At 35.5% G+C, this 21,246-nt stretch overlaps 3 protein-coding genes across 11 annotated transcripts; all 3 read left to right on the top strand.

Moving 5' to 3' along the window:
- Nucleotides 1–6,833: 6,833 nt before the first annotated feature.
- LOC131530168 (gastrula zinc finger protein XlCGF8.2DB-like) lies at nucleotides 6,834–9,917 on the top strand. Of its 4 annotated transcripts, XM_058760325.1 has the most exons (3): nucleotides 7,265–7,369; nucleotides 8,005–8,176; nucleotides 8,826–9,917. In XM_058760325.1, the coding sequence occupies exon 3, from the start codon at nucleotides 8,831–8,833 to the stop codon at nucleotides 9,815–9,817; it is 987 nt and encodes a 328-aa protein (XP_058616308.1). In that variant the 5' UTR covers nucleotides 7,265–7,369; nucleotides 8,005–8,176; nucleotides 8,826–8,830; the 3' UTR covers nucleotides 9,818–9,917. The 4 variants fall into 4 exon arrangements, with proteins under 4 accessions (XP_058616310.1, XP_058616309.1, XP_058616308.1 ...); XM_058760327.1 differs by lacking the exons at nucleotides 7,265–7,369; nucleotides 8,005–8,176 and adding an exon at nucleotides 6,834–6,931; XM_058760326.1 differs by lacking the exon at nucleotides 8,005–8,176 and having other exon boundaries at nucleotides 7,237–7,369.
- LOC131530166 (gastrula zinc finger protein XlCGF8.2DB-like) lies at nucleotides 6,835–14,648 on the top strand. 6 transcript variants are annotated; one of them, XM_058760320.1, is made up of 4 exons: nucleotides 6,835–6,931; nucleotides 7,237–7,369; nucleotides 11,200–11,397; nucleotides 11,643–14,648. In XM_058760320.1, the coding sequence occupies exons 3-4, from the start codon at nucleotides 11,349–11,351 to the stop codon at nucleotides 12,707–12,709; spliced, it is 1,116 nt and encodes a 371-aa protein (XP_058616303.1). In that variant the 5' UTR covers nucleotides 6,835–6,931; nucleotides 7,237–7,369; nucleotides 11,200–11,348; the 3' UTR covers nucleotides 12,710–14,648. The 6 variants fall into 6 exon arrangements, with proteins under 6 accessions (XP_058616303.1, XP_058616302.1, XP_058616300.1 ...); XM_058760319.1 differs by lacking the exon at nucleotides 7,237–7,369 and having other exon boundaries at nucleotides 6,882–6,931; XM_058760317.1 differs by lacking the exons at nucleotides 6,835–6,931; nucleotides 7,237–7,369 and adding an exon at nucleotides 10,050–10,445.
- A 137-nt stretch (nucleotides 14,649–14,785) lies between these two features.
- si:dkeyp-53d3.6 (uncharacterized protein LOC100006266 homolog) lies at nucleotides 14,786–19,757 on the top strand. The gene is made up of 2 exons (XM_058760331.1): nucleotides 14,786–14,909; nucleotides 16,926–19,757. Exon 2 carries the CDS (start codon nucleotides 16,931–16,933, stop codon nucleotides 17,804–17,806), a length of 876 nt encoding a protein of 291 aa, XP_058616314.1. The 5' UTR covers nucleotides 14,786–14,909; nucleotides 16,926–16,930; the 3' UTR covers nucleotides 17,807–19,757.
- Nucleotides 19,758–21,246: the final 1,489 nt, after the last annotated feature.

Below are 21,246 nucleotides of genomic sequence, written 5' to 3'. Positions count from 1 at the left end.
ATAAATGAGAAAATAACAGCATCCAACGACGTTAATATCATATAGGCTATAGGCTATATTCTAATGTTTTTCGTCAAGAAAGCTAACTGCACGTGCGTATAGTTTTGTCTCACCAACACTTCAGTGGATTTGTCTTGTCTGCCAAACTGCAAATGCTCTAAAAATACTCTCTTGAGAGCAAATGCGAATAAAACTGTAACAAACTGCAGAATTCGTCCATAACATTTACGATGGTTTTACCTTGTAACAGTTCAGCTTCGTCTCACCACTGTTATGGCGCCCGTCGCAATTCTATGGCTCTGTCAAGAAACGCCTGAAACAAGAAATTTAAAATTAAAGACACGTTCCTTTACTAAATAAGCGTAACGTTTATTTCTAAATATTTCTAAATAAATATTGGAATCAAACACTTTTACAACCAAATGTCCTGAAAACACAGCTGTTAAGTTGATAAAATTAATTGCATCTAACATGCCTATGTTATGAATTCTGTCCAAAATATGAATCGCTTAAACAACATTAAGTAATATATTAGATTGTAATATTTATGGACGTAAATTTAAGTTAACTTACCAAAAATGTTGTAAATAGTGCCTTTTATCTTCAACTCTTCTTGCCCTGCTCCAGTCCACCAGTTTTCAAACTTGTATTCAGCCCGCAATCCCATAATGCCACATCACAGTAAATTGTTGTAAAATGTATGAACTACAGTGAAAACACCTCTTACCTGTAAATCAATTTACAGTTGACAGGGAAATATACTGTTAACAACTGTAATATTGTTTTTGACCCATAATGCATTGCGAATTACAGCAATAACTTGTAAAATGCTAAAACAATAAATTTCTGTAGAATTTTGCTGTAGAATCTACAGCAATTTGTTACAGTGATATGTCCATTATATTATTTTCAGTACACAGAGTCACTTGTAATGATATTTTTAGGGGGGACAACCCTCAGATGGGGGAGGTCCTGTCCCCCCCGTCCCCCCCGGGATTTACGCCTATGGCTCCAGGTCATTCAGATATGAAGGATGCCTTCTCCCAGCTGCTGTTTTGAGATCTCTCCACAGGTGTTCTCTGCGATTCAGATCTGGATTCATTGCTGGCTATTTCAGAACTCTCTGTTTGTAACCATTTCTGAGTGCTTTTTGAAATGTTTTTCGGGTCGTTGTCCTGCTGGAAGACCCATGACCTCTGGTGGAGACGCAGCTTTCTGACACTGGCCACTACGTTGCGCCCCAAAATTCTTTGGTAATCATTAGATTTCATGATCTCAGATTTCATCCAGTGCCAGAAGCAGCAAAGCAACCCCAAAACATCTTTGAACCTCCACCATGTTTGACTGTAGGGACCAATCACGTAGCTACGGGTGGGACTGGGTGGGCTTTCATCTGTGGCCCACCCAATGAGAAGTTTGTAATTTTCCAAATGGATGTAATTTATTAAACGATACTAATAAACATCTTATTTCACTGTAACTTTATTTATTATCAGTATTAAACGCTTGTTTTCATGGCCAATTACAGGTCGTTTCTTAGTTTCCACTCTTCCTATAGGTGCATATCATCATATGCTTGTCAAAATGATGATTCGTCCGTTTCTGTTAGTCCCACCCATGTTATGTTTACGACGTACAGTAAGGATATAATTGTAAAATGTGCGCGTTTGTGAAGTTAAATTTGAAAATAGCCTAGTGAAGCAAACATAAATCAGATCAATTCTTTAAAAAGTAAAAGTCTTGGCAATAAATCTGGACTGTCTATAAATGAAACCTGACAGACCACCTGAGGGTGCTGGATTTATAGATCGGAAACTTCTGAACCAAGCGTGTTTGAAACATCATATTAGCATAGGTACAGTGTTTGATTCACTAAACAGATGCATCCTTTGTGGAAAGAAAAACATAAACATTGTGCTAGATCCTGGTCGCCACAACAAACTGCATAATTTGCAGCTGCACATTTCTGCGGTCCTCGATGTGCGTGAACTGACAGAGACGTTTGATTATGAAATCATCAGCGAAGCCCCGTTGTTTCACACTGAGGTAATTCTTTTTAATAAACTTCCTTTAGTTAACGTTAGTTAATGCATTAACTAACATTAGCAATATATTTGTTACCGTGTTTATTCATCTTTGTTAACCAGGAAATGTTAACAGATACAACTTTTAAATTTTAATAATGTCCTATTAGTAAATTTTGAAATGAACATTAGCATAACAAATTACTAATGTTAATGCATGCTTTAGAAGTGCTGTATAATGAACCTTGGTGCTGTATTTTTTTGTAGGCAATTTAACATGCAGTTTTCATATACACACCTGGCCCACCCAGTTTTATGTAGGCCCACCCACTTAAACATTTCTGGCTACGCTAGTGGTAGGGACTGTGTTCTTTTCTTTGAAGGCCTCATGTCTTTTTCTGTAAGCAGTGCCATGATGTCCTTTACTAAAAAGCTCTACTTTTGTCTCATCTATCCACATTATGTTCTCCCAGAAGGATTGTGGTTTTGTCTCATAAGTTTTGGCAAACTCCAGTCTTGCTTTTTTATGCCTTTGTGTCAGCAGTGGTGTCCTCCTGGGTCTTCTACCATAGCGTCCCTTTTCATTCAGATGGCGACGGATAGTGCGAGCTGACACTGTTGTACCCTATGTCTGCAGATCAGCTTAAATTTGTTTGGAAGTTAATCAGGGTTCTTTATCCACCGTTCGAACAATCTTGGTTGTAATTTTTCATTCATTTTGCTCTTCCGTCCACGTCCAGGGAGGTTAGCTACAGTGCCATGGGCTGTAAACCTCTTGATGATATTGCGCACAGTGGACACAGGAACATTAAGATCTCTGGAGATAGACTTGTAGCCTTGAGATCGTCCATGTTTTTCCACAATTTTTTTCTCTCTCAAATCAAAAGACAACTCTTTACACTTCTTTCTTTTCTCCATGCTCAGTGTGGCACACAACACAAAGGTTGAGTCAACTTTTCTTCATTTTAACTGGTTGCAAGTGTGATTACTATATTGCCCGCACCTGTTACTTGCCACAAGTGTGTCTAAATACAAATTACAGGAGCATCACATGCTTGAAAAGCAAATATTTCTTACAATTTTGACAAGGTGCCAATAATTTTGTCCAGTCCATTTTTGAGTTCTGTGTGAAATTTTTATCAAGTTTGACTTTTTTTCTGTGTTTTTTTTTGTGTGTTGTTGCAGTGCAAACAAAAACAATAACGTAAATACCAAAACATTTGCAATTGGAACAATTTTCTGAGAGAAGTGATGCATTTTCTGACAGAATTCCAAGGGTGCCGATTTTTTGGCCATGACTGTATCTGTTGATTTCTTGAATGCAACGACCAGAAGTGTTTGTTAGAATCCACTTGCCACTCAAAATGCTGAGTTTTTGTCCACTGCTGAGGTCTGCAAGCTTGTAAATCCTCTCATTATAACAAAGTGTAGATAGGACGTAAATAAGAGATTCATTGTGCAGCGCAGACAGCTTCATTGATTAACAGAATGCTGTGAGATCGCAATGAACTGAAGTGAGTGACAGCATTTACTGATTATAGAGGGTGCTCTCTTTGCGCACTTTCTAGTTTGCATAACCCTGTCTCACTATCTCAGAACCGAGATATTCACCTCAGAGAACTATTGTGTTTCATGTCATGATTTTATTTGTCTTGATGTTTCATAATCGCATGAATGCGATGACTGGAGATTTTCGTTTAATAATAATTAAATTTTCAATTTGTTTCTCGGCAAACCCTACCATGCCTTCAGAACACTCAGAATATGCAACGAGTTGCATGCAATTAATTTTTATGACATTTAAATCATTTTTACTAAAAGATTGAAGAATTACTCAGCTATTACTTCAGTATTAATATTCTTCTTATTGCTAAGCCATTTGTTTTGACATTGCAATGTTTGCAGAATACAGGTATAAAATAATTTAAAGTCAAATTTCCTGTCCACGTATTTACTTATTTGGTCAAGAGTCCTGTAAAAAGTGAAAACAAATTAGCTGCTTAGTATTGCAAAATAATATCCGCATTCGAGTTTCGATCGGCTGAAGGGCTTTATGCATTCCTCTTTTTCAAAACTATTGAAATGTAAAAGAAATCTCAACAGGAAGCATAACTGGTCAAATTTACAGCATTTTATAAACAATCTGAACAATTTTACAAAGTTAAAAATAAATCTGGAATGTGATGGTGATTTCATCGTTTTAAAAATAAATTGCCATATTGAAATGATAAATTGAAATTGAAATGTTACTACAGCATATTTAATTCGATCTACTTTAAACCTATGATAAATAAAACAGCTGTAACTGATATTTAATATTACTGATTGAGCTGAACTCACGTTTCATGTTTTTATTCCTCAGACTCTGTCTACTGTTGTGATTCTACTGAAGCCGATTGGTCGTCACTGCTCTGGTGGGCGTGGCTGCCGCTGCTGTTGTTGTGCTTGTCAGTGGTGCAAAAACGGGTTATGCAGTATAAGCAGTACATAAGGGTGCCGCACATAGGGGGGCACCACTTTATTGAAATCATTCTGTGAAAATTTCTTCTTTAATAAAGTGTTAGAAATAATCAAAAACTTAGTTGTTAAAAATAATGTAATTAAATATTTTTATTTAAAGGTTTTTAATGAGTTCAAAAAAGTATTTATTATAAACTAAGTACAACCTTCGACACATTACCGTCACAGACACGTGACCAAAATGAATAGAGGAGAGAAACGTTTGGGGGCGCATAACATTAAAGACAAGGGGGAAAAGAAAAACAATGCATTAAAATGAGGACAGCAATGTCTAAGTGAACAAACAGAAATAGGTAAGTTTACCCTATTATTATTTTTTTCATTGTAAGAGGTCAAAATGATGAACGTTAGCCTATATCCCTTCATTTATGTGTACTCAAAAAATAAAAAAGTCACAATATGTTTGTGAACGGGTTAGGGTTTGATTTACATTTGAGAGGAACTGAGAAGATTGTTAACAAATAACCTTTCGCCAAAAATTGCCTTTTTCAAAACTCTTGCTACTTCAGTACAAAACAATGCTGAACTTTAACAAAAATAAATTAATTAAAAAATAATAAATATATATATATATATATATATATATATATATATGTGTGTGTAAATGTTATAATAATAGTGATTTTATAATGTCTTAAAATACATGCAAAACAGGCAAAATAAACTTGAAAATAAAGTCCAACAGTTCACTTTTTCCTTTCAAGCATGGTCAATGACTGTTTCCGCTGGCTCCCCACAATCTGATTGGTCTGCACTCCTTCATTAATCTTATAGTGCACCTGCTGTGAATCGGTACCATTTACCTACAGAGGGAGTACAAACTCAAACACAAATAAATGTTAAATAAAAACATATTTAAATAAAGAAATATATTTTAAGGTAAATTAAATACAATACTTAAATTCAATAAAATAAGCACAATAAACAAATATAAGGCTCCTACAATAAATCTAAAAGCAAAAAGTGCTATATTACGGAATGGAAATGGTAAATGAGACAATGAATGATCCTCTGCTGCCATCTACTTGTCATAGTGGGAATATCATGACATTTATTTTAATAGTATTTGTTTTTCTACCAGGTGTCAGACATTTTCCACTTAAGCATGGCAAATTTTCCATGAATTGTCTCTATAAGTAAAAATGAATGCAAATGTTCTTTAAAGCGAATTTTACATAAAGTGTTCTTATTTAATAATAAAAAATAATAAATAAATACAAATATATGGATAACTTTGAGGTAAATGAATAATTAATTGCTTGCAGAGAGTTTTCTGCAGGGATTAGGGGCTAGAATACAGGGGGCGCCAGCACTGATCTTGCATACCCCTCAGCAAATGTGCAGTTGTGACCCTGGTTCTGGTTCATGACATCAGATCCAGGAGAGCTGAAAAATATGTTTGATTGCTGATTTTTAAAGTCTTTCTATATTCCTCATCCTCAAATACTTAATCTGAACTTTGTTTGTTAGTTTGAATCTTAATTCAAGAATTAGCTAAAAACACATCTCTTCCATCTTTATTTGACCTTCTAGCCTAACTCTAGCACTCTCTATTCTAATTCTATTTTAACTATTTTTCTTTTTTTGGTTTTAATAAAATAAAATAAAAACACTTAAGCCTCTAACGCTTGCACTCTCTATTTGTTTTCTAACTGCTTGTTCTCTTAAAAAAGGCCTTTAACACTAGCTTTCTCTTTTCTTTTTCTGTTCTATCTACTTATTTTCTTTTTATTAAATGTATATGTGTGTGTGTGTGTGTGTGTGTGTGTATATATATATATGCATATATGTGTACACCTTGTTACGTGTAGCTTACTGCATTAGGCTAACCGAGACTTGTCATAGCACTTGCATATTGGTGCTCTTTTGTTGGTTTTGATTGCTTCTATTGTCTTCATTTGTAAATGGCTTTGGATAAAAGCCTCTGCTAAATGACTAAATGTAAATGTAATTCTGTACAAATTTGATTCTGTACATTAAGGTGTTTGATGTTCAAATCCACTCTAGATATCCACTCTATTCTATTGTACAATAAACTTTTGATATGATTATAGCAGTGTTTCCTGTTCCTGGCACAGATGTTCAATATCGATCAATATGTTTGTATTTATTGATTGTGTATGAATATTAATTAGGCTATATGAAAACATCAGAGAACACTTTTATGCACACACTCATATATGAGCAGATCTGTTCCTTAAACATAAAGCTTTTAGAGAAACTCTGAAATAATTCTGAGACGAGAAACAATTTAGATATTTGATAAATGAGCTGAAGACCAGATGAGCGAATGGAACGTAGCCATTGTACGTAAGAATGGGCGTGGCCATCTGGAACGCTTGTTCTTCCGGACCGGTCAGCCGCTGCTGTTAGTCGTACAGAAATAGGTAACTATGTTTGTTTGATGCTAGTGTTTGTTATAGTCACGATACGCATTCGGAACGCGTAATATTTTACGTTCTATTTTGGCGTGAACCGGAACGGATATATCGCTGAAACTGACAGTTCGCAAAACGTAAACACCTCGATATTCGCAAACGAGCTATTCGTTAAATCACTCCGTTCGGGAAAACGGTTTAGATGTAACGGTGAGAACAATATTGTTAACTATATTAGCGGTCATTAATTTGATACTTGACAAGAACATATTGTCCGCGACAACTTATAGCGATGTTGTTATCAATGTTCTAAGAACAAAAAGCAGCAGCGATCTATACGGCCTGTCCATGGGCTTGGGACTGAAATATGCAACAATAAGAGTTTATTGAAGAGAACATGATCCAGAGTCCTGCAGTATGAAACCTAAGATACTGAACGACAAAGAGGTTGGTGTTTATTCTTGATTCTTTATTGAAAAAGGTCGCAAAATAGTTACTCCATCAAATAATATATGGACAGATAAATGACCTTGTAGAGCAGTTATTTAGAAGATTTGAAGATACTGACATGATGCATGTATTAACCCCTGATAGCACACGTACATCACGGAGACGTCTGTTTGATGTCTGCATTTACATCTGCAAGACACATTTTTTTGAGTGTTTGCTCATCTGCAAGACGTCTATAGGCCGTTTCCTATCAGATGTCAAATAGATGTTTATTAGATGTCTGTAAGATGTTTATGATTTAGAATGTAGATAAAACTGACGTCTTAAAGATGTATGTCAGATGGTTGTGCACAGCAGATGCTTTCCAGATCGAGCGATCTTTAACAGACATGTTGCAGAAGTACGTGTGCTATCTGGGAAGATGCTTATTCTTCAACTTATAATTAAGTAGGTGAGACTAAATTGCATTTGGCATTCATTTGGCAATTAGTGAAAGCAGTTAGTAAAAGAACATAAACTGATCTTCACTGGTGTTCCATAGAATGATGGGTTCGGTTTCATAAGTAACAGTATTTTTAACTACATTAGCTGGCATTAATTTGATACTTAACATGAATATTGTCTGCGACAAGCGATGTTAAAGGTGTTTTAAGAACAAAAAGCAGCAGCGATCAATATGGCCTGTCATATATATCCATGGGCTTGGGACTGAAATATGCAAAAATAAGAGTTTATTGAAGAGAACAGTGAGAACATGATCCAGAATCCTGCAGTATGAAACCTAAGATACTGAAAGACAAAGAGGTTGGTGTTTATTCTTGATTCTTCATTGAAAAAAACTAAGGTTATAACATACATTATCAAATAATATATAAACAGATACATGACAAAATGACCTTGTACAGCAGTTATGCTACATGAATTGTTTGGAACAGTAGAGGTGATGTAAAATATGATATTTGTGACCCTGGACCACAAAACCAGTCATTAGTAGCATTGGTATTTTTATAGCCATCACCAACAATACATACATTCAAAATTTTTCTTTTATGCCAAAAATCATTAGGATATTAAGTAAAGATCATGTTCCATGAAGATATTTTGTAAATCTCCTAGCATAAATGTATCAAAACTTACATTTTTGATTAGTAATATGCATTGCTAAGAACTTCATTTGGACAACTTTAAAGATGATTTTCTTTATTTTTTTTTGCACCCTCAGATTCCAGATTTTTAAATGGTTGTATCTCAGCCAGTTGTATCGCTTGTCATATCCTGACAAATCATACATCAATGGAAAGCTTATTTATTCAGTTTTCGGATGATGTATAAATCTCAATTTAAAAAACTGACCCTTATGACTGGTTTTGTGGTCCAAGGTCACATTTGAGTGTGTAGCTTTTTGGTTTTCACATATTTTCCCCTCCCAGTTTAACAACTTCTGTTCATTTAGGTCTGATGGACGTGAAAGAGGAATGTAAAAACCTGAATGAGGTGGAGGAGCAACATCATCACTCCATCACTGACGAAAAACCTTTGACTCTCTCACAAAAAACAGCCAAAATCAAGAAGTCTTACATCTGCCCTCAGTGTGGAAAGTGTTTTGCAGGTAAATCACGACTCGAGCGGCATATTAGAATTCACACCGGAGAAAAACCGTTCGCGTGTTTTGTGTGCGCAAAGAGTTTCGCATGTAAAGAAAGACTCGACAGGCATGTAAAAATCCACACCGGAGAGAAGCCTTTCACTTGTGAATGGTGCGGAAAGCGTTTGGCGTGTAAAACGAGACTCAAGAGGCACATGATAACCCACACTGGAAAAAAGCCTTACGTGTGCTTGCATTGTGAAAGGAGCTTCACAACTAACACAAACCTACAGCGGCACGTTAAACTCCACACTGGAGAAAGGCCTCACACGTGCCAAGAGTGTGGAAAGAGCTTCATACGCAAGGAAAAGCTCAGGTTTCACATGACAATCCACACTGGCGAGCGACCTTACAGTTGCGAACAATGCGGGAAGAGTTTCCGACACATCAACGGCCTCAAAGATCACCAGCTCTCTCACGCCGCAGAGAGGTCTTTTAACTGTGATCAATGCGGTAAGGATTTTATTACTGCGTCTGCACTGAAGAGACACTTGAGAGTTCATTCAGGTGAGAAGCCTTTCTTGTGCTCTCTGTGTGGAAAGAGTTTTGCACGGGTGGACTGCTTTAAAAGGCATCAGGAGGTCCATAGTGGTGTGAAGGATCATGTGTGTTATGAATGCGGGAAGGCTTTTATTACATCCGATCAGCTCAAGCAGCACCAGAGGATTCACACTGGAGAGAAACCGTACAAGTGCTCCCTTTGTGGGAAAAGTTTCGCTCAGTCGCCGCACCTAAAAGCACACGAGAAAAGCCACACCACTGAGAGCCATCTGGTAATAAGTGATCAAATCATCTACTGATTCACATGGAAAATGCATGAGGGAATCTGAATCCCAAAAGGAATGAAAGTGACCAACATTGCATATGAATACTGTAAATAAACCGTTCTATGACCAGGTCTATACTGTGTTTGTCTTCATTATAAATCACATGACCAGATGTCAACTCACTTTAATTCACTAACCCTGCTGTTCAACATTTTCTATCAAAGCATTTATTGATTTTGAAGAATGTCTTCTGAAATTTTGATGAATTTTTCTGTGATGGTTTCTATTATTTGTTTTTTTTTTTTCAGCAGGGTTATGACTGTTTGGGCTATTACTAAATTATGGTATAATACACGTGCATCTCTTATAATCTTGCAACTGATCTTGCAACAATCTTCTTGTGTTAGCTGCAGTTTCTTTCCTCTTTATTCTGCTTTCTGACAAAAAAATAAAAAGTCACCCAGTATTTTTGTTTATGTTGTGCTGACACCTAGCGGCTAACATGAAGCATTATTCAAAAGCAAAAAGTTGGTGAGAGTGGAGGAGAATCTTAGCTGTTCCCAAAAGTAATCCAGTAGGTGGCGGAAACGTACCTTCGACTGTTTTGTGTCCCGCAATGAAACGTAGAAGAAGATGATGCTGGAGGAGCTGTGAAGAAGATGTAGGTTTCATTTTGATATTCTTATTTTAAGTGGTGTCAGATTGCAGTGTAAACAAAGATGCTGTCAGCGACATGTTTATATTATTTATATCATTATAAAAAGTCTAGGATACCAAGATTTTATTTTTCTATATGGAAATCATGGAGCATATTTATTTTAATGTTTCATACTCACAATCAATTTCATATGTCGGCGGCAATATACTGAATAAAACGGTACATGTTTGAATTGAAAAGTGATGAATGGAAATAAATAATATTTACAATGATTCCAAGAGTCTTATAGTGAGAGCTAGCAAATGATTATCAAAAGAGATTTTGTTGAGGTAATTTTCAGCGTTTCCCGCTCTTTGTTTGAAAACGGCAGTAACGGTCGATCGGTTAACGCAACGGTCAGTATTACGCTATCAATTTCCCGAAGTACGTATATGAAACTTGTTTTGTTTTGAGTAGGACATAGCTGAAAGTAAAGATAACACACAGTTCATTTAATGATTTCACTGATTTCATCACTTTTATAGATGAGTTAATTCAGTAAAGGGATTGATTCCAAACAATAATTCACGAGTTTGTAATGTTGTTTGAACAATACATTCGTTCTATATTCCCTAATACATTTATTAATTAAGGTGCAGATAAATCTAAGAATGTGTAAGAATTTATGATAGATATTTAGATCATATACAAATTAAATAAATAATGTGAGAATTAGGGGAAAAATTAATGTATTGTAATTGGTTTATTTTTTTGGCAGATTTACTGTGCAGTGGTAACAATCACATCTTCAGTGACGTTTCTCTAACAATTCACCAATAAATGCTGGAACATTGAAGATGAGCATCCAGTCCACCAGGAAAAAAATGAAATCTGCAAAGACAGAGTTTATTGAAGGACCATGAGAACATGAGAGATCCAGAACCCTGCAGAATGAAACACGCTGAAGAACAAACAGGTTGGTGATTATTCTTGATCCTTCATCAGTGAGGCTGAAGAACATTCAAGCTGCATGCAGTTCATTGGACTTCAGTAGGTGTAGTTTGAACAATCAAAAGAGCTTTGCAATAACATAATTAAACCAGCAAATAATACCAGATTTGGAAGTTAGAAAACCATAGTGGCTGTGCGAATTTACTAAATCTAGAGCAAAGCGTTTGTTTTGTGACTCTTTTAATGATTTAATATCCTATGTTCATGTAGACCTGATGGAAGTGAAAGAGGAAAGTCAAGAACTGCTTGAGGAGAAACATAATTTCATACCCGGAGAAAAATCATTGAGTTGTTCACTGACTGATAATAATAATAAATCCCAAAAACGAGAAAGAGCCAAAAAAGTTTTCATCTGCCCTCAATGTGCAAAGAGTTTCACGCAAAAAATCGGCCTTGAGCGCCACATGCTAATTCACACCGGCGAGAAACCCTTCACTTGCTCTCAGTGTGGGAAGTGTTTCAGGTGTAAAAGGAACCTCGTGGATCACATAAGAGTTCATACCGGAGAGAAACCGTTCACGTGCGACCAATGCGGCAAGAGTTTCGCATACAAAACAGGCCTGAACAGGCACATAAGGATTCATACCGGAGAGAAGCCGTTCATGTGTCCTCAATGCGGAAGAGGTTTTGCACTCTCAGGAGCCATTAGGAGGCACATCAAAATCCACAGCGGAGAAAAGCCGCACACATGCGATCACTGCGGAAAGAGTTTCACCTATAAAGAAAACCTTAAGGAGCACATGAGGATCCACACCGGAGAGAGACCGTACAATTGTGTCCAATGTGGAAAGAGCTTCACGCATATTAGCAGTCTTAAAGAACATCTTCACACTCACTCTGCTGTCAGGCCGTTTAACTGCGACCAATGCGGTAAAACGTTTCTTTCATCATCCATACTAAAGAGACACTTGCAAGTTCACATGCAGGAGAAGCCATACTTGTGTTCTCTGTGTGGAAAGAGTTTTGCACGACTGGATGGTTTTAAAGAGCATCAGAAGATACACACCGGTGTGAGAACTCATGTGTGTTTTGAGTGCGGGAATGGGTTTATATCAGTCACGCACTTGAAACTGCACCAGAGGATTCACACTGGAGAGAAACCGTACAAGTGTTCGCACTGCCACAAGAGGTTCTCTCGCTCAGGAACCCTGAAAGCGCATGAGAGGATTCACACCGGAGAGAAACCATATCACTGCACTGCGTGTGGGAAGAGTTTCAACCAATCAAATCAGCTGCTGAGTCATAAGAAGAAACATCACTCTGTGTTGTCACAATAAGCTTTTTATCTTCAGAAACCAGGACTTTCTAAGAGATGTGTGTGTGTAGAAAACAAAAGTTTGGGGTCAGCAATTTTTTTCTTGAAAGAAAGCGATATTGAGCAGCAAAATCAGAATGATTTCTGAAGGATCATGTGACCCTGAAGACTGGAGTAATGATGCTGAAAATTCAGCTTTGATCAGTAATAAATCACAGTTTACAATATATTCAACAGCTATTTTAAATAGTAATAAAATTTCAAAATATAGTTTTTACTGTAATTTTCTCAAATAAATGCTACCTTTGTGAGCAGAAGAAACTTAATTTAAAACCATTAAACAATCTTAATTATTCCAGACTTTGAAATGGTAGTGTTAGTATTTTAAATACCTTACAAACAGGTACATACATGCCTCATTAAAAATGTTTTGCACATGAACAAATAAAAAGTAACTACTTTTTAAAAAATCTGTTGTTTTACTCTACATGAAACAGAAATGATAAGATCATACAAACAGCGGAATACTGCTCACTTTACAGAATTGCTTTTCCTGTCATTTTTGCAAATTTCAATATCTGGCAAATATGTGTTTTTTCAATATGTAATAAAAGTAAACATGTTAACGAAGCGTTGGCTAATGCTAACGGAAAGGAGACCAGAGGTGGTTTTTGTTTGTTTGTTTGTTTATTCTTTAATGGATGTCAATGGAGGAGAGGCTTCAATATGCTGAATAAAAAGCTTTTTAGAGGAAACAGCTTATCATTTAATGAATCGACAGCCTATTGGCTAATCTTCAATGTTTTACTGTTTTATAAGACAAATCGCTGACTTTTTATAGGACTCCGCTTACAGCTCTTCCCATTCATTCCTATGGTATCCGTAAACGGTGATTGAGTGTCGCACAACTCTGACTGAAATTCAGTGACGTCAAGGTTGTAATGTGATTTATTTTTAAGGCACACGTGATTCAAGTTAGCCGTTACACTTTCTCCAATAGTAATAATACAGACCCTCTCATCTCCCTGTAGTAAGACAATCTCTGGCATCAATTTTTATGTTATGAGAGATCAGAGATCAAAGTCAAGTCTCGAGTAACTCCACATAATGATTATATTGCATCGTTACACCAGTAGGTGGCAACGAGGGACTTAAAAAATTTATTTGTCATAGAAGCATTCATTCATTCAAGATATTTGTACAAAAATGGGAGATTCATCCAGTAATGAAACTAGCTGTATGTACCAGAAATCACACAAAGGTTTTGCATGTTTTACTCCTATATAACAACCACAATTTTTTCTTTTGATTTTCAAGGAACTAATTATTTCATAAAGGAGATTAAAAATAATGACATACTTGCATATTTCACAAGGAACTGTCTTTTTTTCTTTTCTTTTTTTTTTTTGTATTACTGAAATTAATGAAGCAATATAATGCATTATCTCTGTAATTGAATAGGGTACCTTAAACTGTATTTTACTTGTTTATTTTGTGATGTTCTTTTGTTTCATTTTCTTTGTCTTGTTTTATTGTGCTTGATCTATTGTCTATTAAAATCAGGTTCATTTCCGTGTGCGTATATACTATTGTTAAAAAGTTTGTGGTCAGTACTTATCTTGAAAGAAAGTGATATTAAAATAGTTTCTTGAGCAGCAAATCGGCATTAGAATGATTTCTGAAGGATCAAGTGACACTGAAGACTGCGATAGATAGATAGATAGATAGATAGATAGATAGATAGATAGATAGATAGGATAACAGTATGTTTTCTGCACACTCTACAAACAAAACACAATTCACAATAGACATAGACACAGTAAATACAATAGAGAGAAAAAAATACACTTTACGTGTACTTTATTCAGCTCTAGGACAGCCTGATGTACTAAAGATTGTTTTAGTTTTAGTTTCACTCGATTAAATTACTGGAGTAATGATGCTGAAAATTCAGCTTTGATCACAGCAATCAAATGCATTTTACAATATATTCGCATAGAAATCTGTAATAGCATTACTGTTTTTGATAGTATTTTGGATCAGGTGAACAGAAGAATACCGAGTATCAGTCAAATCGCAATATTCTTCACGCTCCAGTCCAGTAGGAGGCGCAAATGCACCACAAATTGGTTTGTCACTCACCATAAAAATGAAAGAAGAACGATGCGATGAACGCAACTTGTATCTAGGTTATGATTGACTGGATTGGTGTATCATTCAGGGTAAGTGAAAATCATTATTTCTGATGCCTCGCGATCTCCATTTGAACGATCTCGATTCTTAAATCCCAAGATCGATCTGTGTGTTTTTCGTTTATGTGTGAATTAAACATAACTACCCATTATCTGCACAGCCCCTGCTGTCAAACACTTGCATTGAGTTACGTGCTATTAAGTAATATTAATACTTGTATTTTTTTATGCTCTTATATGTGGCGTGACACATTGCAAATTTTCTCTCGGTTCAAGTGTCATCTCTGTCGTTTTATTTTATACACCTTTTTTTCTAACTAGTTTACTGCACTTCCGGTTTGTGGACGATCTGTTCATAAATACCGAGAAAAAAAAAATCATTTAAAATCGTAATTTTGCGCTACAAATAATACTCACTCGTCAGTTTGAGTTAATGAGATGTAAATTTGACTTCATGTATTTTAAGAAGTCATGAGAATAACGGTAACGCTTGATATTTAAATGCGACATATAACAAGAATCCTCCTTTCAGTCTGCTGCATCCTTTCCTCCTGATTATTTTCTCTTTCCTTTGTATTTCGCTGTAATAACACGAAAAAAGACAACATATACTGTGTATTTCTGGTCTGTTCGTTCTATTTAATATATATCCCATGAATAATGCACTGCGTGCATAAAGAAAAAATACAAAGAATAAATCTTGATTATGAAAATGCTATTGCCTTCATGATGTGAACCTTTCCTTGATTGTTTAGTTTAATGAAAGCTACTCCTATAATAGGCGCATAGTGTCACAGGGTTTAAGAAAATTAACCATGGTTTTATTAATTGAAATTTATTTTATTTTTTGATGGATTTATTACTAGGGCTGGGTAAAAAAAAATATATATATATATTTTATTTTTAAATTCTAATTGATTCTCATTTTTACGAAACAATATCGATTCTTAAATCCTCGATTAGCCTGTTTTCAGTTAATAAACTGAACATTGTGCACCTCCCATAAATCGCAATAGGCTTTGTTACTTTTGATATGAAGGTCTCAGATTTCAAATTATGTCTATTTTATTGAAGTATTCAAACAATAAATACCGTTTTGGCGCTGTTGAGTGACAGATCACCGTGGCACCTCGGTTCAAGAGAAGCAGCAGCACAAACTGATCATCTCCGCCACTTTAATACCAGTTTCAGCACAAAATAAACATGAATAATCATCCAAGGTATGTTAAAAGGAGGAGTAGGCTATAACTTACCAAAAACCCGATTCCTGTCTCGTGTGATCGCTCAGTGTTTCAACCGCGCAAAGACATCAGTATAACAGATGGTAAACATGTAACCTTACATTTACCTCAGAAAAAAACATGGTGACCTCGTTAATCAGTTATAAAAATGAACTCTAGAGAGGAGCATTTAGCTAAATACATGCATCATATGACATTTTCATTATTATTTTTTACTGTTCTTCATTTAATTTCTGTCAAAATAAAAAGCCAACATTTAATGTTTATATATATATATTAAAAAAAAAAATAACTGGAGTAGAAATATAATTATGCAGTTGTAAATTAATTGAGTGTCATTTAAGCGATTATTCACAAATCAGTTCATTTTAACTTTAGATGTTATAGTAGTGTAGTACCACCTGACTCTCAAGTATATTTTACAGAGATATTTTTCTCCTTGAGAAAATTTGGCATGTATTCTACCTGATATATATCCAAAATAATCAATATCGAATCGGGAATTGAATCGAATTGCAAGCTTGTGAATCAGAAGCGAATGTAATTTTGTGTCAAAACCTAGCTCTATTGATTACTATTTGTAAAACTACAGTGTTACTACAAAATCATGGTTATACTATTTAATGTTGCAAAACCATGGTTAATTTGTGGTTACCATGGTTTAACTTCAATAACCGTTGCGACAACTAGTTGAACTTTATTTTGATCACATTAGTGGTTTTTTTTTTTATATATATCTTTACATTTTTTATTTGATTTGTTTGTTTTTACTGAGATTTTTTTTTTTTTTGTACTTGAATTTCAGTCCTGATGGATGAGAACAATGAGGATGAAGAACTGAATGAAGCGGAGGAGAAACACCATCATGTCGAAACTGGAGAACAACCAGAGCCAAGGCCAAAAAAATCTTTCGCCTGCCCTCAGTGTGGAAAGACTTTCAACTACAAACACAATCTTCAAGTTCACATGAGAGTTCACACTGGAGAAAAGCCATTCATGTGCGATTATTGTGGAAAGAGTATCAAATATGAAAGAAACTTTCAAGAACATCGGCGAACTCATACTGGAGAGAGACCCTATTCATGTATTCACTGCGGAAAGAGTTTTGCGAATAAAAAAACCTTTAAGATCCACACCAGGATCCACACTGGAGAGAAGCCGTTCACATGTGATCTGTGTGAAAAGAGATTTACACAAGCAAGAGCTCTCAAATCGCATCTGCGTTCTCACTCTGGAGAAAGACCGTTTCACTGCGATCAGTGTGATAAAACATTTTTTACAGCATTATCCCTGAGAAAGCACTTGAAAATCCACACGCAGGAGAAACCTCATGTGTGTCTGTTGTGTGGAAAAGCTTTTACAGAGCTTGGTTCTTTAATAGTTCACCAGAAAAGACATGACGGTCTGAAGAATCACATATGCGGTGAGTGTGGGAAGTCGTTTATTACGAATAGTGAACTGAAAGTGCACCAGAAAGTTCACACTGGAGAAAAACCTTTCCAGTGTTCGTACTGCGACAAGAGATTTAATCAAACCGGACATCTGAAAACACATGAGAGGATCCACACCGGAGAGAAGCCGTATCACTGCACTCCATGCGGGAAGAGCTTCAGTCAGTTCGCTTCTCTTCTCAGGCATAAAAACACTAATATCTGTAATAAGTTGCAAGGTTTTGACAAAACCTGATTATACATGTTACCAGACATGATTTGAACGTCATTAGACTGATTGCAGTGGTGTTGGAAGCTATGTATATAACTTATATCAACCTATGATTAAAGTGACATGAAATCAAAATTGGTTTATTTTCTGAATGTATGCTACTGAACAATTCATGCATGCATGTTTTTAATCAAAATGTCATAACTTGCTGCAGTTTAGCACAGTTCATTGTTTGCAAGTACGTCTTCAAGTGTTCTCATGCTTTTACATGATTGATTCTCTGGAGTTATAATATTGTTTAAGTTGTCATGTTGGGTTTGGCATTAAAATTTGTTTTATTTAAGAGTAACCAACAGTATACTATAGTTACAGTTTGTAGTGCACATTCATGATACATCTAAAATTATACCAGTTTTAATGTTAATTCACTTTATTATAATGCATGTTTTATAATTTTATAAGTACGTTGTATTTAAAATATCGTGCTTTTTTTTCCATTCTTATTAACATTTCTCCATTTATATCTCTCAGAACTTTGTTTTTCTTGCATACTGAACCGTATTATCTCTACGCCCCAGTCCAACAGGTGGCGCAAATGCATCATCGTTTATTTCTCAAAATTAAAAGAAGAATGAGGTGCTGAAAGCATCTGGTACCTACGGAGCCCCTTAAGGGACATGGTGGTGGAAGAAATTAGGGGTGAGAGGAAAAAATATTTTTTCAAATGATTTGTGTTCTCTTGCAAAGATATTTGCGTTCTCTTGTAAAACCAGTTGAGTTCGGACAAACTCTTCCTGTTTACGTTACAGCTTGCAGTAGTTCATACAGTATGTTCACAATGGAGCGGTTCATAGAGTTTTATTTTGAACTTGGACTCAAATAAAAAAATACGTCAGGGATTAGTTCAAGGCACGGTTTTGGGACATTCTAAAATGCTTTATGTGACTTAATGTTTTAAAACAGTGACATTGGAGAGCCAAATTCCATAATGATAAATTCTGCTAAAATTATTAGGCTAATATTAATATCCTTATTAATAACGTTAGCCTGCTATTAATGAAGCAGGATAGCCTAGAATATCAACGCAACGCCCTGGTCATTAAGCTTCTGAAGCACATCAGAATCCATGCTGGAGGCCAAACAGACTCGTGTCCACAGTGCGGAAAGCATTTGGGTCATACAAAATACAGCAAAGATCATATGAGGATCCACACAGGAGGAAAAACCACACACGTGTGATCAATGCAATGTGATTCATGCAAAAAACCCACTTTACGGAGCACACGAGGATCCACACAGGAGAGTGGCTTTACACATGTGATGAGTGTGGGAAGGGTTTCACAAAAAAAGCGCACCTCATGGGACGTTAAAATCCACACTGGATGAGAAATTGCACACGTGCGATCAGTGCGGGAAGCGTTTCGCACACGCAAGATCTCTGAAAGCACATCAGAGTACTCATTCGGGAGAAAGACTGCGTAACTGTGATCAGTGCGGTAAGAAGTTTAACTGGCTGTCAGTCCTGAGGAACCAGCAGAAATTTCACGCTAATGAGAAGCTTCACATGTGTTCTTTGTGTGCAAAGGGTTTTTCACAATTGCCGTCTTTAAGACGACACCAGAAATGACACAAAATGACACAAATGTGTGAATGTAAATGACAGTATGTCTGTGTAAATCATTTTTGCTACTCTATTAATAATCCATAAGTTAAATCAACACTGACACTGTTCATATTCTTAACACATCTTACTGTGGACTGATTCTAAACGATTCACCTGTTTTTTGTTTGTTTATTTTTGACCATTTTTTTGTCATTTACTTTCCCTGTAATGTGATTGACGTATGTGATGCCGTGCTACTGTTCAGCCAATCACATTCAGGTGTGCAACATTAACAATCACCTGATCAGCTGAATTATGCTCACTTTATCTTAGTTACCCCTGTTACAAATGCTTAATTGCTGCCCCTGATTAGCTAACTCAAAAATTAAAGATATTAAAAAATGAATATACTCTACTCTTAAGTATTTATTTTTTTTTTTTACAGCATATCTTTTCTACTCTCTGTAACACTTGATCTCCAGTCCAGTAGGTGGTGAAATTGAACCAAAAATTGGTTCATCACCTCCCACAAAAGTTAAAGGGGTCATCGGCTGCGACATGCACTTTTACGAGTTGTTTGAACTGAAATGTGTGTTGGCAGTGTCTGTACACAACCACCCTATAATGCTAAAGATCCTATAATGATGGAAGAGAGGGGTGGGGTCAGCAGAGCTCATTAGCATTTAACGGAACATGCACAAAAACGGTTTGCTGAAAACAGAGCTGTTTTTGACAGGGTAAAAAGGGTGTTGTTTTACACTAACAATGAGAAATTTTAACCAAAGTATGCTATATACTTTTCATTAAGACCCTAAATAATCATATCAGCTTGTGGAAAATGGGCATCTGATGACCCCTATAAAGAAAAAGGGAGATTCTGAGCACAGCTTGCCTGAACTGTTTTCGCTAGAGAAATGAAGGATTGCATTGTAATTTATGGTGGGTTAAAATAACTATTTTCTGATTTGTCGCAATCTTCGTTTAACGATCTATTGATATCGATTGATTTTTAAAGTGTTTGTTTTTCAGTTGATATGTTATATCAGATAAATCAAATTTAATCAAATTTAAAATATTAAGCCACAGTTAAGTACTATTTTCCTTTATTGTGGGTCTCTGGCCTCTGTGTTCAAAAGGCTGGGACACTAAAAGCCACGCCCTCGCATAATTAAAAAATAATAATAATTAATTAATGGTCCTTTCATTTTACTGGCTTACTTAAATTTCAGGGAGATTTTAGACGTTTAATTGAAGAAAACATGATTTTAACAAATAATTTGGTTTATACTGACCGAAAGAGTGTTAAGAAATTGTACTATTTGTTATCCTATTAAAATTAAATGATTGTTTATTGTTTCTTAAGTATGTGAGTAAATGTAATATTTAAGAAACCTTATATTGTGTTTTAGTTTGTTATTTGGTGCTGACGAAACGTTAAATCTGGGTTGCTGTGGTACAGTGAAAATCTGACAATGGAGAAATTCAGTCTGTCTTTTATCTATTATTTTATATAAAGAGTGCAACAAGAATTAACCCAACGTGCACCCTTGAAAATTAATTGGTTTACTAAAAAAAAAAAAAATAACATAGTTACTATAGTTAAACCATGACAACCACAAATCAACCATGGTTTTGCTACACTAACCATTGTAGTAAAACTGGTTATATAACTAATCAATACCCAAGAAACAATGGTTACTACTTTGACTTTAGTAATGGTTAATTTTCGTAAGGGAAATGCTTCATGTTTTTGCTGTTGTTGTTTTGTTGTTTTCTTAGAAAAATTTGAAAAAAATTTGAAATGTGACAAATGCTGTTTAAAACAGCTAAAAAACTTTTCTAGCTGTTTTGAACAGTATTC

This window comes from Onychostoma macrolepis, chromosome 22 (assembly GCF_012432095.1).
Source record: "Onychostoma macrolepis isolate SWU-2019 chromosome 22, ASM1243209v1, whole genome shotgun sequence".
NCBI classification, from domain to species: domain Eukaryota; kingdom Metazoa; phylum Chordata; class Actinopteri; order Cypriniformes; family Cyprinidae; genus Onychostoma; species Onychostoma macrolepis.
Note: the sequence above shows the minus strand (reverse complement) of the source record. Positions and strands in the feature narration are given on the sequence as shown.

Excerpts from the sequence above, each read along its gene's own strand:
- LOC131530166 (XM_058760320.1), top strand. The coding sequence starts at position 11,349 with ATGAGAGATCCAGAACCCTGCAGAATGAAACACGCTGAAGAACAAACA. Across the intron at positions 11,398-11,642 it reads ACACGCTGAAGAACAAACAG|ACCTGATGGAAGTGAAAGAG; the intron begins GTTGGTGATTAT and ends ATGTTCATGTAG.
- si:dkeyp-53d3.6 (XM_058760331.1), top strand. The coding sequence starts at position 16,931 with ATGGATGAGAACAATGAGGATGAAGAACTGAATGAAGCGGAGGAGAAA.
- LOC131530168 (XM_058760327.1), top strand. The coding sequence starts at position 8,831 with ATGGACGTGAAAGAGGAATGTAAAAACCTGAATGAGGTGGAGGAGCAA.